This window comes from Pipistrellus kuhlii, unplaced genomic scaffold (assembly GCF_014108245.1).
Source record: "Pipistrellus kuhlii isolate mPipKuh1 unplaced genomic scaffold, mPipKuh1.p scaffold_m20_p_4, whole genome shotgun sequence".
Lineage (NCBI taxonomy): Eukaryota > Metazoa > Chordata > Mammalia > Chiroptera > Vespertilionidae > Pipistrellus > Pipistrellus kuhlii.
In genome coordinates, this window is record NW_023425540.1 from 49,248,705 (window position 1) to 49,267,034 (window position 18,330).

The 18,330-nt window shown below is 38.1% G+C and overlaps 1 protein-coding gene across 2 annotated transcripts in view; it reads left to right on the forward strand.

Moving 5' to 3' along the window:
• ERAP2 (endoplasmic reticulum aminopeptidase 2) overlaps nucleotides 1-13,267 on the forward strand; it is a 38,778-nt gene extending 25,511 nt beyond the window's left edge. For both annotated transcript variants that reach the window (XM_036410384.2, XM_036410383.2), the window contains 8 exons: nucleotides 174-253; nucleotides 1,247-1,430; nucleotides 5,132-5,288; nucleotides 5,784-5,968; nucleotides 8,194-8,355; nucleotides 8,845-8,985; nucleotides 11,068-11,149; nucleotides 12,190-13,267. In XM_036410384.2, the coding sequence (XP_036266277.1) occupies nucleotides 174-253; nucleotides 1,247-1,430; nucleotides 5,132-5,288; nucleotides 5,784-5,968; nucleotides 8,194-8,355; nucleotides 8,845-8,985; nucleotides 11,068-11,149; nucleotides 12,190-12,333 (1,135 nt within the window). In that variant the 3' untranslated portion in view covers nucleotides 12,334-13,267. The remainder of the gene's footprint in view (nucleotides 1-173; nucleotides 254-1,246; nucleotides 1,431-5,131; nucleotides 5,289-5,783; nucleotides 5,969-8,193; nucleotides 8,356-8,844; nucleotides 8,986-11,067; nucleotides 11,150-12,189) is intronic.
• Nucleotides 13,268-18,330: the final 5,063 nt, after the last annotated feature.

Below are 18,330 nucleotides of genomic sequence, written 5' to 3' on the forward strand. Positions count from 1 at the left end.
AGAATTATTGCATGCCCAAGGGTCTGCTAGACTTAGCCAATAAAATTTATAAGGCCCCTGATAATGTAAAGGATGGGCAGTTAGGTGCCTTTTACAGTTTATCTGAATCTGACAGTGTGAAAATTGAAATAGTCATTTATTTAATTTGTAACGGTCTTTACTTTCTCACACAGGTACCTTTGGCACATCCCATTGACCTACTCCACAAGTTCCTCTGATGTAATTCACAGACACATTTTAAAATCAAAGACAGGTAATGAACTGATTAGCCAAACATGTTTCAATTCTTAAATTAAATATGTTCTGAACTATTTGGAGGAAAGATACTACTAATAAAAATGTAAATTTGGGGAATTTCTCATTTATCTATTTACTAGTTACAGAAAGAACATTTTAGATATGAAGTAAATTTTTTCATTCAGTGTGTGGTTCTCTGGTGCTTTTAACATTCAGAAATAAATCTTATTGGTATCAAGAAATGATGGCTTCCTGTCTTGCCTTTTAATACTTAAATCCAGCTGTGAAACCATAAGGTAAACTTGTATAGTAGAAAAAAGCGTACACTTAGGAATTTATTGTCTGTGTATTTATATCATCATTCTGTCATCTATTAGATCTGTGGCCTTAAGAAAAATGCTCAGCTCTTCCTGAGCTTCAATTTTTTCATCTTATTTTAAATGAGAACTGGCCTTCAACAGTTATCAAGATAATATGATAAATGATATTTTATAACCAAGTATAATGTCTTTCATATTAAAAACACTTAATATTTCAATTTTTCCTGAAACACTTCACTAAAATTTGAGTTTCCATCATAACATCATATTCAACCTGGAGTCCTTATTTCACACCAAATAAGGACTGAACTAGTGGATCAACTATTTACATATACATATTTCAGTAACTAAACCTGGAGACATGGCCACCAATAAATCAAGCCAAATTCTAGTCATGCTCATCATCTGGCTCATTGGGCCCTTGCATGCCTCTTAGACCTGCATTGACTGTTTTTGAGAACTAATTTAGCAGTCCTTTTCATATGAATTAATTTATTTATTACTTTAATAAAACCATTATTTCCAGCAGAAACCATCCAGTAGACTATGAAAATCAATATTATCATGACTCTCCCAAAACTTTGCCTTCTTATTGATTTACTAATAATAGTACATAAACTAACAGCTTTGAAAATAATCCTGGGGTGTATGCTGATAATGAAATGCCTATGCCAATTTCCTCCTCTCAGATATTCTGGACTTACCTGAAAGTACCAGCTGGGTGAAATTCAATGTGAACTCAAATGGCTACTATATTGTTCATTATGAGGGGCATGGATGGGACCAACTCATTCAACAGCTGAATCAGAACCACACACTTCTCAGACCCAAGGACAGAACAGGTCTGATCCACGATGCGTTTCAGCTAGTAAGGTAATGTAAAAGTTTATCTGATTTCACAGGAAATAACTGATTGATAGCCAGATATACTGATTTCAAAATCAAACATTCAGTGTTTTATCATTCATATGATATGGACCTGAACAGAAGCCAAATATTTGCCATTAGGCCAAAGTCTACCCACTGATAAGGTATTTTGTCACACACAAGCTTAGATGTTTAATCCAATGTTTTAAAACTTGAAGAATTTCATATAAAAATCCTGACTTCTGGAATCTCTTTAAAAATGAGAAGATTTGGCAGCTTTGGACCTTCATTCTCACAGGGCAATCATAGAGGAGGGTGCAGTAGGAAGATCCCCTGTATGCCAGGTCTGCCCTCTTCCATATGCCCAAGTCCCCGACAGTACACATGAATGTCTTGATTTATTCACTTACTATTAGGGTGAAACCTCTAGGCTTAGGCTTTTAACCCCAGATTTAAAATTTGTTTATGCTAGTAGCTTGCTGTTTTACCAAATACCTATGTAATCTGCTGGACAAAAAGTATAAATATAGTCTTAAACTTTACAATTTTAAATGAGATTTTAGTTCAGTACAATAATCCATTCATTACTGTGCTCACATTAGAGAAATCAATGTAAAATTGGAAAGGAAATGAAGAATTGGCTTCTTATGTTTATTTCTCTTTAGACTTTCCTGGAAAGACAAAGTATTTCCTTTCTTATCCCATTTATCCTCAATGAATAACATGTAGGAAAAATCAGATCATAAGATAGCCAATGGGGGGAAAAATGTAGGGATCAGGTGAAGTATTGTGCATTGTAACTTTTCCTTTTCTGAGAATTACTCATTTTATTGTGTGACATATTATTTCCTTTCAGATGTTTATTTAGGTCAACCTGAGTAAAAACAAACAGCAGAATGTTTCTCAGACAAAGCTTCTCCTCCATACAACTGACGTCCTACGTTAGAAAGGAGAAAGGATTGAGAGTTCAATCCTCAGCCCCATGGGACTCAGAAACATCAAAGCATCACAGCACATCGAAGGCTAGGATTAGAAGGAAGCACCATCCTTCATTTGAGTAGATGCATAACAGACTAGCAGGCTATTTCTTGTTGAAGGTTTGTCTGCTCAAAGGAGCGACTCACAGATTGCATAAAAGTAGATTAAAAATTTAAGACTAGAAAGGATGAGGATTATTGACAATTCAGCAAATGAAGGCCAATCTTTCCATTAGTAGCCAAAAGTCTTTTTTGCTGTTTCTAACCTATAGATGTTTGGGTAGACTAAATTTAGCAGAAAGAACACTACAGTTGCTGATGTATCAATGGAAAGGCAATTATCTTTTCTTCACTAAATGAACAGGTTAATGAAGTTAATTAAGAGTACAAATTTTGGTTTGAAACAGATGAATTCAAATACTACCTCCTTACTTACTGTTTAACATGGGCAAGTAACTTAACTGTTTTAAGCCTAAATTTTCTAGTCTTTAAAACATTCCTAGTCTTTAAAACTCCAGATCTAACTAATAATATCTATTGCACAGGTGTTTTGAAGATTGCATACAATAAGGCAGATAAAACACCAAGCACAGTACCTGCCCAATAAATGTCAGCTGTTAGCATTATTAGTATTACCTAATATACATTGTCTAAAAGATCATGTGTTGACTAGGAAGAGGAGGTGACAGCATAGAAAAAATGCATTTAAAATGTGTGTTTGTGTATTGTTATGCTTTTAACTACATAGGAAAAAAAAATAAGCTAAACGTGGAGGGAAAAACCAAACCAAACCAAACCAGAAGGATATATTCCAGTGCTGTTAGTAAATGTGTAGGGTAGTGAATTATAAGTATTTCCCCCCTCTTCACTAATTTCCAATTATTTTATAATTTGTTTATATTACTTTTATAATAATAAAATGAATTGTATAAGGATATAATTTAAAACTCTCATAATAAGTCTAAATATTTTTACTTGCTAGACTTCCTTGGTAATATATATCTCTTCCTTCCCTATTCTATGAAGTATCTATTCAAGAGTTAAAGGAAGTAATCAGTGATCACTTTTAGATTGGAGACAAAATTTGACCCATGAATAGAAATGTATTTTAATTGAATTTTCATATTCTATAAACATAATTTAAGACTTTGATCTCATCTGAGTTGAGTGGAATTAAAATGACAACTTTAATTTCCTTACAGAAAAGCTTTTGTTTCTCTTAGCCCCACACCTTAAAAAAAAAAAGCCCCAAATTGCTTCCATAAGAATACGATTGTAGTTCCACAAAGATACAATTTAGTTGAAACTATATATAATTAAGTAGATACAGATTTTTCCTGTTAGGTTGAAGTGTATGCTTATACATGCGTTTGGTTTTTAAGGTAAAAAAACATTTAGATAAAGTTTTGTGCAGGTGGTGAGGAGCTGGAATTTTATTAAATAACTAGAAGCCCAGTGCATGAATTTATGCATGCAGGGGTGGGGGAGGGACCATGAGAGGTTGGCTGGCGGCTCCAAGGAGAGAGCCGGCTTTCAGATCCCTGGGAAAGGGGCTGCATCCACTGCCACCCTCCCCCAGTTCCCTGCCTCAGCTGGGAGAAGAGGCGATGAACACTGGGCTGGGCACAGAAGGAATTAATGCTGAATGCTGCCCCATCACCACTCGGTTCCCCACTCCTCCTCCTCCCCTCCCCCCCTTGCTGCCACCATGGCAGGCGGGAAGCCCAAGGGGAAGAGGGAAGAAGGGAGCGAGACAAACCCTTGTGTTGAGGACTGACTTTCAATAGATTGCAACAAGGGAGCTGCTCTGCTATGTACGAAACCCTGACCTAGAAGCAGGTCATCTACGAATGATTTAGCACCAGGGGCTGATGGTGCCAGCTGGCCAGGGGGAGAGACCACAGGAGGTTGGCTGGCCTCAGGAGGTTGGCTGTGGGAGAACACTGACCACCAGGGGGCAGCTCACTATGAGCATCATAGTGACTGGCCTACTGGTCTTCCTGGTAGTTCTGCTCATTTGGCCGTAATGGTCACTTAGGCTTTCATATATATATATATATCAAAATAAAAAGAAAGGAATCTCTTTTAAATGAGTATTAAGATTAATTTTTTTTAATGTAGGCTTATATAAAGTTTTCTAATAATGGTATTTGTCTTGTTGAAAAATAAAGTAGTCTTGAAAAAACAAAAAACAAAAAAAACACCAAGAATAATATAAAGTAATTTTTATGTGTTAAACATTTCTTATAAAACTGTGACCATAGAAAATAATAGCCATTTTCTTTTTGTTGCTGATGCTCAAGGGTATCAATTGCACCCTAGATTATGATGCTTACACATGTGAAAAGGAATAATGGCATTATGTGGATTTGTGTTTTATAAAATACAGCAGCCCATATGGTCCAGCCCTCTGTCTTTAGACAAAAATTTGGGGCAACTTTCCATTAGGTTGTTTAAAACAGCATGTTAGAAGAGTGAAGTCAAAATAGAAGTTGGTTCTCTTTAATTAATTTTTTTCTAGTTTCAGTTTCCCCATTGTATAAAGAAGGCAATTGAATCCCAGAGAGGTTAGATAATTTTCCCAAGATCACACAGCTAGTGGGTGGCACAGCTAGGATTTAAACCAAATGGACTGGCTATAATGAACTTCTGTTATGGCTCTCTATATCATAGTTAATATTAAGAACTAAAAGATATACACAAACCAACAACATTTGCTTTATTCCTCAGTGCAGGAAGGTTGACCCTAGACAAAGCTCTCGACCTGACCCGTTATCTCCAACATGAAACAAGCAGCCTTGCCCTGCTCAAAGGTCTGGGATACTTAGAATTGTTTTACCACATGATGGACAGACGCAATATCTCAGATGTCTCTGAAAACCTCAAGGTTTGTATTACATTCAGAAAATTCATTAAGTAAATACACAGTGTCTGGAGGATCAGTGAGACTTTGTCTGTTTCGCGTGGACTCTTGGGGTACATTTTTGAGACGCTGAGGATACTGGCTGATAGCACAATTAACACAACAGTACCTAATGGGTGGATGCCCCTTCTTGCTTGTCATCACCATTCTAAGAGTCGTACCAGGATCATGAGCAAAAACATCCCTCCTAAGGTGATTTTATCTTATATCATCAGTTGATAGGTTCCTCCCAAAGAGGAAATTAAATAATATGTTTAATGGAGAAACTACCTTTGTGTCTTAAGCATGGTGGGTTGGAGCCAGAAAAAAAAAAAAAAAAAGAAGAGAAGAGAAATATAAGTCGTTCTGTGTTTTGGAAAAGGTTCATGCAGATAGTTTAGCGGTGAGCCTTTGGATGGGTCAGAGCTGTGTTAAGAACTAAATTTAGCCTTTCTGTAAGCCATCCTGTGCTTTCTGCAGCATTACCTTCTCCAGTATTTCAAGCCAGTGATTGACACGCAAAGCTGGAACGACGAGGGCTCCGTCTGGGACAGGATGCTTCGCTCCACCCTGCTGACGCTGGCGTGTGACCTGAACCATACTCCTTGCATTCGGAAGGCAACTGACCTCTTCTCTCAGTGGATGGAATCCAGCGGGAAATTAAAGTAGATCTAGACTTCTGTCCTATTCTTTGTTTCTTCCACTTAAAAAAAATATATTTTGTTATTGATTTCAGAGAGGAAAGGAGAGGGAGAGAGAGGGACACATCAATAATGAAAGAGAATCAAGCCCCCACACTGGGATCGAGCTCACAACCCAGGCATGTGCCCTGACTGGGAACTGAACCATGACCTCCTGGTTCTATGCTCAACTACTGAGCCATGCTGGCCGATCCAGGTTGTTCCTTCCACTAATGTAAAAGTCTTTGATCATGCAGGACAATAGAGCCAAAACCTTTTAGTAAAAATAGAAAGAAAAAGAAAAAGCCACACTGGGAATTATATACTCTTGTTTCATGCTCTCACATAATACTAAGTGCTCAATAGATTCTGTGGAAAGTGAGGTTTAAGTCTCTATAGTGGAGAGCTAAATAAACATTGACATGGTACCAGAAAGTTAGCCAGACTGTGGGAGCAGAGGAACATCCATCTCCAAAAATGATGCCCTTTAAAGATAAAAAAAGCAATGTACAATGTACATGCAATTAAAACCTCAGTGATCATTTGGGGAAACTTGTGAAAAAAGAGGGAGGTGGCCTTTTAAAAAAATGTGTTTACTGCCTCATTAACCAATACCACCGACCAAGTCTGGGCCCCAAGTTCCCACTTTGATGGGAAACAAATGAGTTGAGCCATTTAAAGAATGTGCATGGTAGCAAAATTGATTTCATGGTTAGTAGAAATGAGAAAGATGCCCCGTGATCAAGTGTATTATAGTGCACTTCAATTATGTGGCTGCAACTCATAGGCACTAACAGACTCTGCCTGCAATCATTTCATTGTAAGCCTTGATTTCTGATCAACACATGGTTTTATATTGTTATTGTTAAAACTCTGACTCTGGAGTTGGATGTTTTGAGAAATCAAATCTTTATGTAAATTAAAGGAGATTCATTTTTTAAGTAGAAGGAAAAAAATTCACCATTTTAGTATCATGTTATGAAATGATGTCAATTTTTCCTGTTTAAAATTGCTATGATATGCTATCATAACTTTTCTCCATGTAACTAAATCTCAGCAAGTTTTTGAAATATTTTTTTAAAAAATGTATTTTTAAAATTGATTTTAGAAAGGAAGGTAGAGGCAGAGAGAGAGAGAGAAACATCAATGATGAGAGAAAATCATTGATTGGCTGCCTCCTGCATGCCCCACACGAGGGAGGGAGCCTGTAACCTGGGCATGTGCCCTGACCAGGAATCAAGCTATGACCTCCTGGTTCATATATCAATACACAACCACTGAGCCAAGCAAGCCGGGCAAATTATTCCTTAAAAAAAAATTCCAGTTTTCTTCTTTTGGGACTTTTCAGCTCTTTATGATTTACTCCTAACATATTAAGCTCTATTTTTCTCTTCTTTTTGATTGGTTATTATGAGTAAGGCTAAAATATAAACATCCTGCTGTCCCATAACATAATGGAATACTATTTACTATTGTGTTCATGCTAGGCATAAGAGGGATGACCTCACCCGAAGTAACCCATGTACACTAGATATGATGGTTCCACGTGTTGAGTAGGATGCTATGCCTGTGAAAATCTTCTGGATAAAGCTCATTTATGCTTATAATCAAGAACCAATAATTAAATATTGTGGATTATTGGTTTTTTTGTTTTGTTTTGTTTTTGCTAAACTTTAAGACCATTAGTATTAATCCTAATGAAGAATTCCTTACATAGATTGATTACTTAATTAATTACTTCATTCATGAATTAAAAATATATTACTTTGCATTTCACTTTTGTGCCAAGCAATGCTATAAGTGTTAAGGGTAAAGTAGTGGTCAAAATTACTATGTGTTCTATCTACAATGAACTTAGGATGTATTAATTTCCAATTTTAATAAAATTATACAGACAAGAACACTAAAATCATAGCAATGTGGATTAGAATTTAATTACTTAATATTTGTTTTATGATTCAAATGGCACTTGGGATATTTAAGTATGTCTAGTGGAAATCCCACAAGCATTAGAATCACAGGTTTAAAACTTATCTCCAAAATAGCTAGTTATTTCACCTTTGAGAAAGTTTGGCAGAAAGAGGGTTTAGTATGCTATTTACTGGGAATAAGTCAGGGGTGATTCAGTTATAGAAATTTTAAAACACAATAAGAAAAAATAATCTTTCTTTCATAAAACTTTTTTCTTATTTTTGTGCTTAATATCACAGTATCCCAACAGATGTTTTAAAGATTGTGTATTCCGTGGGTGCTCAGACAACAGAAGGATGGAATTACCTTTTGGAGCAATATAAACTGTCAATGTCAGGTGCTGAAAAAAACAAAATTCTGTATGCATTGTCAACCAGAAAACACCAGGAAAAGTTAATGAAGTAAGTGCATAACTTTAACTAAGTGGTTAAAAGTAAACTGATACAAATTTAGTGAAATCACTAAAATTTTAGCCACCAGTTTCAAAGGCATTTGTTAATTAAATCAGGATTTGAATTGCTTTGACTTAAAAAAATATATTGTCAAAATGAAAATAGCAAAATGTAGTTATTAAACATATGAATGATATCAGACAAATGGCTTAGTTTTACTTACAGAACCTTGGAGGAAAATTATTGCACAACTACATTTCTGTATATAAGATACTTTCATCTTATCAGTTGAAATAATAAGTGACTGAAATTACTGCTAGGAAAAAAAAAGTAAAAGTTTAACATTAAGAATGTTAGCCAATAGAGAATTTACTTTTTTGGTCAATTATATTTTATCATGCCTCTTTCTCTCCTATTCTTTTAACATATTGGTAGTGTGAGTTAATTATCATTACATAACACCTGCCATGAAAATTCATGTGGTTTTTATTTCTTCAGATTAATTGAACTAGGAATGGAAGGAAAGATTATCAAGACACAGGACTTGGCATCTCTTCTTCATGCAATTGCTAGAAATCCAAAGGGACAGCAATTAGCCTGGAATTTTGTAAGAGAAAATTGGACCCATCTCCTTAAAAAGTTGGTATTGGCTTATCTCTATTGTGTGTTCTTTCACCCCGCTCTCAGTTGCCTAACACCACTTGTAATCAAATGTCCCCCAAAGCATATAAATGACACCATTTTACACAAATGGTTCAAGAAAGTCTATTGGGTTTAAAACTGACTAGCACAAATTACTCTGTACAGGTGTAAGGGAGAAGAATGAGCAGAAGGGAATGGGAAACAGATTTCTCTTATTCATCCCAGGCAAAGAATTGCTAGAAGCAAATACTAGTCGAGTTAAATCCAGTCATCAGCCTCATTCCCCTATCTCTTGGCTGTCTCACCAGCCCTGAGGACTTCAATGAATCTATATATAGTGCATCACACATATTTGGCTTGCTTTTTGTTCTAGGGGCATTTTGATGAGAGCTAATCCCCACCATCAGTTTACCTGAAAAGGGGGAGTAGCAGGGAATGTAGAATGGCTGAAAGAAATCTGATTAGAAGTGTTTTTGGATTGGTTCTGTGTCTATTCTGGGGCTTCAACTTTTGGGAGAACCAGAGCTCGCTCCATTATGCTCCTGGGCCTAACATATCCCCAGGGGTAGTGGTGGGGGACACCCAATAATAATCACATTTCATTGGAATGTACAGAATGGCATTGCTTTCTCTCACAACAAACCCCCTGCTAAGGTGCTCAGCCATTTCCTTATCCACATCCAAAATGTCGCTTATAAAATACTGTATGGAAAATACTCTATATAAAAGAGCTGTGGAATTTTCTGTTTTAAGATAAACAGTGTCAGTTAGCATCTCTGATGTCAGTTATCCCCATTATGTGTTCTTTCACCCCACTTATTTGTCACTTCTTAACCATAAAAGACTCAGAGTCCACACAGACAGCTTTGTGTAAGCAAAGAGCCCATTTTACATCCTTCTCCCAGACCTTCAAGGGAGGGGTTGACATCCACCAAAAACCAAACAGTTGAAACCAAACAGTTAGAAACTGCTGTTAAAAAAAAAAAAAAAAAAAAAAAGAAAAAAAAAAAAAAGAGTGTTTCCTTAAAATCCCTACTGGAACCATTGATCCAGTTGTTCACATGACTGTCAGTTCCCTCCTGAATGATCAAACTTTTTCTACAATGCTGTAGATTTCCTTTGTAACTGGAAATTATCCCCCTGTCTGAGCATGTGCACTAGACTTGGAACCATTTTTTAGATGTATCTGTGCTCTGCTTTCCAGCATGAATCCCTTTGACCTGTGGTATGAATTCTCTATGTAAGACACTAGGTGAAGGATGCAGTCTGTAGCTACAAATGAGAGCTTAACCAAGTAACATTTCCCTAATAAATACAAGGTTTAAGCACAATGGCATCCAAAATGGACTGGGAAGTGAATAAGATAGTGCAAGAAGAAAATATTACCACATGTATTGTTTATTATGCCATTTTAACTTTTTTTTTTTTTTTTTTTTTTTGCCTTTAGTGCATCTAATTCACATATAAAATGTAATTTGGGAAGTTATTGGTCCAAGAACCTTTACTGATGGAGTGCATAGCCACTCCCCCAAAAATGTAGAGAATGCTGCTTTAAACATAAATTTAAATATAAACATTGCTGAATATGATAGTCATATTTCCTAAAATAGCTTTATCTATATTAAAACAATTTTTTAATTGATTTTAGAGAGAGAGAAAGGGAGAGGGAGAGAGACAGAGAAACATTGATGTGAGAGTAAAACATCTGTCAGTTGTTTCCCACATGCTCACTCTCCCTGGTCCCCCCACACGTGCTGGGGAATCGGCAACCTGGGTATGTACCTTGACCGGCAATTGAACCAGAGACCTTTCGGTATGCAAACGGCACTCCAACCAGCTGAGCTACACTGTCTAGGTCAGCCTTATCTACATTTTAATTTTATGGTCAAGTTTGATAATTTTCATACCTTGGGGATTTTACTGGGTGAATATCAGTTATTCTTATGGTAATTAATACTGCCTATTGTAAGTATACAAGCTTATCATATAGTTATTAATGTTATACATTTAAAAAGTATATGATGATATAATAAACATAAGGTCAGTATTTCTATTACTCAAATTCCCTTTTATTTTCAGATTTGGCTTGGGCTCATTTGATATGAGAATAATCATCTCTGGCACAACATCTCACTTTTCTTCCAAGGATGAGTTACAAGAGGTTTGTGACTATTGCTACCAATTATATATATATATATAGAAGTCTAATATGCTAATTGTTCCCCAACCATTCAACTGTTTGACCAGTTGCTATGACATGTACCGACTACCATGGGACAGATGTTCTGACCAGTAGGTTAGCTTTCAGCTGGGGTCCAGCATTTCCGGACTGGGCGAGATAGGCTGGACATGCCCTGGAGTCCTCCCATGGTCTCTTCCTGGCCCTGATCATGCCCTGGTGGGGGTCCCTTGGCCTGGCCTGTGCCCTCTTGCAATCTGGGACCCCACAGCGAATGTTTTGGCCTGATCCCCACGGGCCAGGCTAAGGGACTCCACTGATGCATGAATCCATGTGCCAGGCCTCTAGTTTAAAAATAAATGTTCAAGTGGTTGAATTGAAAGTCAACAGGTGCAATCTTGTTTGAAGTTCTCATTTTATTGAAAGAAAATAATTTATTTTTCCAATGTTATGTAGCAAGTAAATGGAAGACAAAAGGCTAGAACCTTTTTAAATATATAGCACTTGAAATGAAAATTACCCTTGAGAGATTAGTCCTTTTGTGTTATTTTGTTCATTATTATAGCATCATGAATGATTATATTGAAGACTGAAAGAGTTCTTAAAGGTTTTTAACAACTCCTATTGTTGGTAATTCTACTTGTCCTTTTTTTAAAGCATTCTGATGTTTTACATCTTCTTTCCACAATAAGTCCTGAATTTATTTACACTTTAAGCAAACTCAGAATTCTAGAACTTAATCCAGCTCACTACAAACTCAATGATTTGGCTTAATCACAACTTTTTTCTCACAGTGTGCTCACTTGTAAGATGAGGGTTTATCATTTCTGTCTTTATTGTTTGAAGATAAAGTGAAGTACTAATTCTGCAGAAAAAAAAAAAAAAAGAATAACCTTTTAGAGATTGACAGAGGAATGCTTGCACCTGTGTCTGTATAATTTGCAATCTGTTTGAAACCCTTTGGAAGAGAAAGTGTTTTTTAACCATGTCAGTAATTCTTTTCTTGCTTTTTTTTTTTCCAGGTGAAACTGTTCTTTGATTCTCTTAAAGCTCAAGGATTACATCTGGATATTTTTCAAATTGTTCTGGAAACCATATCCAAAAATATTAAGTGGCTGGAGAAGAATCTTCCCACTCTAAGGACTTGGCTACTGGCTAGGACGTAAATGGTCAACACAAAGAGCACATCAGATGCACATTACTTTGGCTTGAATTAGCAAAGCTCGGGTTAGAGTTCCAGATATTTTGTCTAAGAAGCCTCAAGAAATCAGCCGGCACAGCTGCCTGTTCTAAGCTATGGTCTCTAGTGGACCAGTGTATGACATTGAAGGGAGGGTGAGGCCAGTTCATAGCCCCTTTAAAAGTAAACTTTCCTGAGGATATGGGGAGATGTGGATATAGACATAGAGATACACCTGCAATAGTTTGGCTGCAGCACAAACTGTCCACATTGCCTCACATCATGCCACTCTTTTGCTACTTTGCTGCTTTTTAACCTTGCCTCGTATCCTGGAGTTTCCCCAACCAGTTTACTGCAAATCCATGAAATAAATCTTTCATTTGCATCCTGCTATTATATCTCCCACTCTCCCTGTCCTTGAACTTAGCCTGAGTAGTTTAATTATTATCATTTATGGAAAATCTGAATTAAATATAAAGCAAATACCAAGATAACAGAGGCTCTGTCACCAAATCTCAGATTATTAGAAACTAGATGTCAGAGTTTATCCAGGAGGCCTGGAGGGCCTCTTGGCTTGAGCCTCACATTCATGAAGAGCCTCAAGGATCGCCTTTTGAGGTCACCTTGAAAGGAAGTAAAATCTGTAGTCACAGAGGAACAGGAAATACCACACCACTTTAATCCATACACAGTTGCATTATTTATAAGTATTTTGAAATAATTAGATTATAGCCCCTTTAAAAGTAAACTTTCCTGAGGATATGGGGAGATGTGGATGTAGACATAGAGATACACCTGCAATAGTTTAGCTGCAGCACAAACTGTCCACATTGCCTCACATCATGCCACTCTTTTGCTACTTTGCTGCTTTTTAACCGAGCCTCTGGTGGTTACTGAAAATTCTTTGCTCCCATGCACTGCGGTGTGTATTGTGTATATTTGGGTTAAATAGTGGTTTAATATAAATATTTAAATGCATCATCTTTTTGTAACCCAATTTTAGTATTTCTTTGTGTTTTAAGGGAACCTCTTGATCTCTAAATGCTTTTCTAAATGCTTCTCTTAATTGTTTGAATAAAATATTTGGAATAAAGAAAACACCCCTCTACATACAGGCAGTACATGTAATAACTTAATGATCCCACATATGGATCAATTTGGAGTATAAATAAGTTATAAAAAACTTGTGAATAAATGAACCAATGATTAATTTGTTTGGGTTATTAAGGGAAGCTGGCATAATGGGCCAGGGTTCAGTGGGGGGTATTATACAACCCCTTTTGGAGTGATATCATAAAGTCTATGACCTTTCTCAGTCAGAGACAGAATACAATTCAGATGGACCGTGGGCATGACCCAATACACATTTTGTTAAGATTGTTTTCAAATAATTTCTTGGAATCTTTGAAGCATCTTGACTATAGATTGGGCCTGGTCAGGGTCCCACCAAGATCTGTATAACACCTTAGTGATATCCCTCTGGAATTATACAAACTTTTGCATAAGGAAATTGAAAGAGTAAAGACTACTGTTTTTTCCCACTGTGACAATATATAAATTAATTAGTAAAATGTATATGAGTTTTGGTAGAACTGTGCCATCAACATTTCCATAAATAATCAAAGTTCTTTATTTTGCACAATACTTTATCCTATATGATAAAAGGCTAGTATGCAAATAGACTGAACGGTGGAACAACCAAACAATCAAACAACTGGTCGCTATGATGTGAGCTGATCACCGTGGGACGTGCATGGAACAGGTGAACGGGATGCCAGACCAAGGTGGGGCACCGGTTGTTGTCATTGGGACGAGCCTCTGGTGGTTACTGAAAATTCTTTGCTCCCATGCACTGCGGTCCCACCCAGTGCTTGCACCTGATGCCGGCACCAGCCCTGCTCACACCCGCTGCCAGCGCCTGGTGCTGGCCCTGATTGCTTGGCTCTATCAGCAGATGTGAACAGTGCTGCTGGCCTCAATTGCCCCTCAGGGCTTCTCCACCTCTCCCTGCTCCTGAGGGGAGATCAGGGCTGGCAGCTACCTCTCTTACCTGCTGCCAGTGACAGCCCCACTTGAACCTGCTGCCAGTGCTGGAGCAGTTGCTCCCACCCACCGCCAGTGCCAACCCCATTCCCACCCACAGCTGGTGCCAGAGCTGCCATTTGTACGTGCTGCCAGTACCTGGTGCTGGTCCCAATCACTTGGCACCATCAATGGGGTGATAAGGGCAGCAGTTGCCATTTGCACCAACTGATGGTGCCAGCCCCAATTGCTTTGTGCCTTCAGCAGCTGCGAGCAGGGCCAGCACCATCAGTGCATGGGAGTGGTGGCAGCGGGAGTGGGGCTGCTGGTAAACAGGTGACCGGGAAGAGGTGAGGTTGAGGCAGGAGAGGCCTGGGCAGGGGTGCAAAGGATGGACCAAAACCTGCCCCTGTGCCTACTACAGCCTTGCGGCCCACAGTTCCTTCCAAGGTGCACAAATTCATTCACTGGGCCCCTAGTACAGTGGTGCCTCGCATAAAGAACGCCTCGCACAGCGAACACTGCACACAACGAACTTCATTTCATGATTCATACAACGAACTTCGTTTCACACAACGAAGTCGCCCGAGCTTCCACGACCGCTTTGCCCGAGCTTCCACGACTGCTTCGCCCGAGCTTCCACGATCGCTGCCGATGTATTGCATCCTTCCGCGCAGGCACTGCAGGCAGTCGTTAGTCACTGCGCTTAACTTAAGCACGTATCGCGGCAATCGTTCTTCATTACGAATTAAATCACGCACGTATCATGGCAGTCGTCCTTTTAAGTTAAACTCAATATTTTTTTTATATCATGGCTTCTAAAAAAAGCAGGAAGGTGATTTCTGTTGAAATGAAACAGGAAATAATTAGAAGGAGTGAATGTGGGGTAAAACAGTGTGACCTCGTCAAAGAGTTTGGCCTCAGCAAAACCACCATTTTCACCATTTTGACAAATAAGGATGCAATCAAATCAGCCAAAGTAGCCAAAGGAGTATCAAAACTATTTCATGAAAAACATAGGTCTTCAATCCACGAGGAAATGGAGAGGCTATTAGCGATTTGGATTAAGGACAGGCAGGTGAAAGGTGACGTAACAACCCAAGATATTATCTGTCACAAAGCCAAGAGAATTTATGACGATCTAAAGAAAAACGTCCCTGGAAGTAGCAGCAATCAAGATAATGAAGAAGAATTCAAAGCCAGCAGGGGGTGGTTTTTTAGATTTAAGAAAAAGTGTGGAATCCACAGCGTTACTATGCATGGTGAGGCTGGCAGTGCTGACAAGAAAGAAGCAGAAAAGTTCTCTATTAACTTTCAAAAATGTATTAAGGATGAAGGATACTGCCCACAACAAGTGTTCAATGCCGATGAAACGGGTCTTTTCTGGAAAAGAATGCCGAGCAGAACCTTCATTACAAAAGAGGAGAAGAAATTGCCAGGACACAAAGCCATGAAGGACAGACTTACCCTTATGTTTTCGTCTTATGCCAGCGGAGACCTCAAGATCAAACCTCTATTGGTTTATCACTCTGAAAATCCAAGAATTTTCAAGAAAAATAACGTTATTAAGTCCAAACTGCCCGTCCATTGGAAGTCCAATCAAAAAGCCTGGGTGACCCAAGTTAGTATCTTCAACGAATGGATTCTGGAAACCTTTGCTCCTGCCGTGAAGAAATTCTTGCTGGAAAAAGAACTGCCGCTCAAAGCCCTTCTGATACTTGACAATGCCCCTTCTCACCCAAAAGACCTAGAGGAAATATTGCAGGAAAATTATCCTTTTATCAAGGTGCAGTATTTGCCACCAAACACCACATCCATTCTTCAGCCAATGGATCAGCAAGTTATTGCGAACTTTAAAAAACTCTACACTAGAGCCCTCTTTAATAAGGTGTTTGAAGAATGCGAGTTTGGTGGAGACAATATGACTGTCCGAAAGTTTTGGAAGGAGAAATTTGATGTCCTTATGGCAATACGACTTATACAGAAGGCCTGGGAAGAAGTGTCACAAAGGACCCTCATTTCTGCTTGGAAGATGCTTGTGCCTTCGTGGACCCAGGAAGAAGCAGTAGTTGATGACACAGAAGTGGTGAAGGACATCATCACAGTGGCCCAAAGGTTGGAATTAGAGGTAGAGGAAGAGGATGTAGAGGAGCTTATTGAGGAACACGAAGAAGAGCTGACAACTGAAGAGCTCCAAGCACTTCTGGTCCAGCAACAGGACAATGCTCAAAGGGAAGCGTCATCTGATAACGAGGAGCAACAATCAAACAATCAACCAATCCCAACTGCTGACATCAAGAACATCCTGGTCAAATGGAAAGCAGTTCAGGAGTTTACCAATGCCCACTATCCGGATTCAGCTGAAGCAAACAGGATCAACGATCTTTACTCCGATACTCTTGTCCGTTATTTCCGGCAGATGTTGGAGAAAAGAGAAAAACAAACGACTTTGGACAGGTTTTTCATGAAACCATCGGCCAAAAAGCAGAAAATGGATGAAGATGTGCAAGATTCGGTAGACTCTACTTAGTCTGTCTTAAAATTTAAAAAATGTGTGTTTTTTTTTAAAAATTATGTTTTTAGATGTATCTAAATAAAAATAATAACAAAAAATTTATCTTTTTTATGTCATCTTAGCATATTTTATGCTACAGAATGAATTATTTTTTTTAACATGTATTGTTATGGGAAAACGCATTTCACATAACGAACTTTTCGCATAACAAACTTGCTCCTGGAACGAATTAAGTTCGTTGTGTGAGGCACCACTGTATATTATAATTTTCCATGTTTTCTTAACTCTCTTTTTTTAGTTCCTTATTTAAGTACATTTATAATTTTTTTCAGATTCTTAAGAATTGAGGTCAGAAAGAAGCAATTTTATTATTTAATGAGAATAAACATGAGAATTAATGTATCAATAATGTTTTGACAAATAGATTTTTTTAATGTATTGTTCTTACTAGTGTGATATTTCAAAAGCTTTATGGTACATGCCAGAACCCCAATACTAAATAAGACTTGGCTAAAGTTACTTTTACCCCAAATGAACAAACAAGTTGTGGGAAAGTTATCACCTGATGAATAGTTGATGGAATGAGCAGCTTCTCCGGGCCTCCCTGATTCCCCACAGAGCCTCCTGGGAGAAGTTTGTGATCTCTGCAACCTTCTAAGAACAAGAAACCTTCCAAATCAGAGGCAGGGGGATGAGGGGGGTGAAAGAACCAATGGCTTGTTCCCTTTCAGGGTTTATGTGGAGAGAATAGGCACTTCAGTCCTGGAGAGTCCAACCTAACACCATGACAGGACTTCGCCCTGTCTCATGTGCACACTTCTGCATTTCATTCCTTGTTGTGTCATTGGGTCTATTTGAGGTTCCAGAGAAGCAAGCCTGACCAGGAAGTACTACTACAAGAGATCTTGATTTTCTGGGGGAAATTCCTGGAGGGAGTAAGGGAATGGGATTTTGTTGTTTTGTTTTGTTTTTGGAGTTAGGGAGGGGTTTATTCCAAGCCACAAGGGGGACCTCCAAATAGTCATAGGAGCTAGTTTTCCACTTGAACATTAATATCTACCCAACACAGGTTGTTTAAAATGGCCATGTTTTAATTCTGCAGCCCTCCTTTAGTTATATTCATTATTGACTTTCTTTCTTCCATTTGACTATGTGTCACCTTTACATTTATAAACTTTAGCCCTAGCCAGTTTGGCTCAGTGCATAGAGTTTTAGCCCTTAGACTGAAGGGTCCCAAGTTTCATTCCAGTCAAGGGCATGTACCTTGGTTGCAGGCTGTGTGGGAGGCAACCAATTAATGTGTTTCTCTCACATCAATGTTTCTCTCTGTCTCTCCCCCTTCCTTCTCTTCTCTCTAAAAATCAGTGGGAAAATATCCTCAGATAAGGATTAACAACAAAAAAAAAAATTATTATATACTTTAGATCAATCATCTATTATATCATT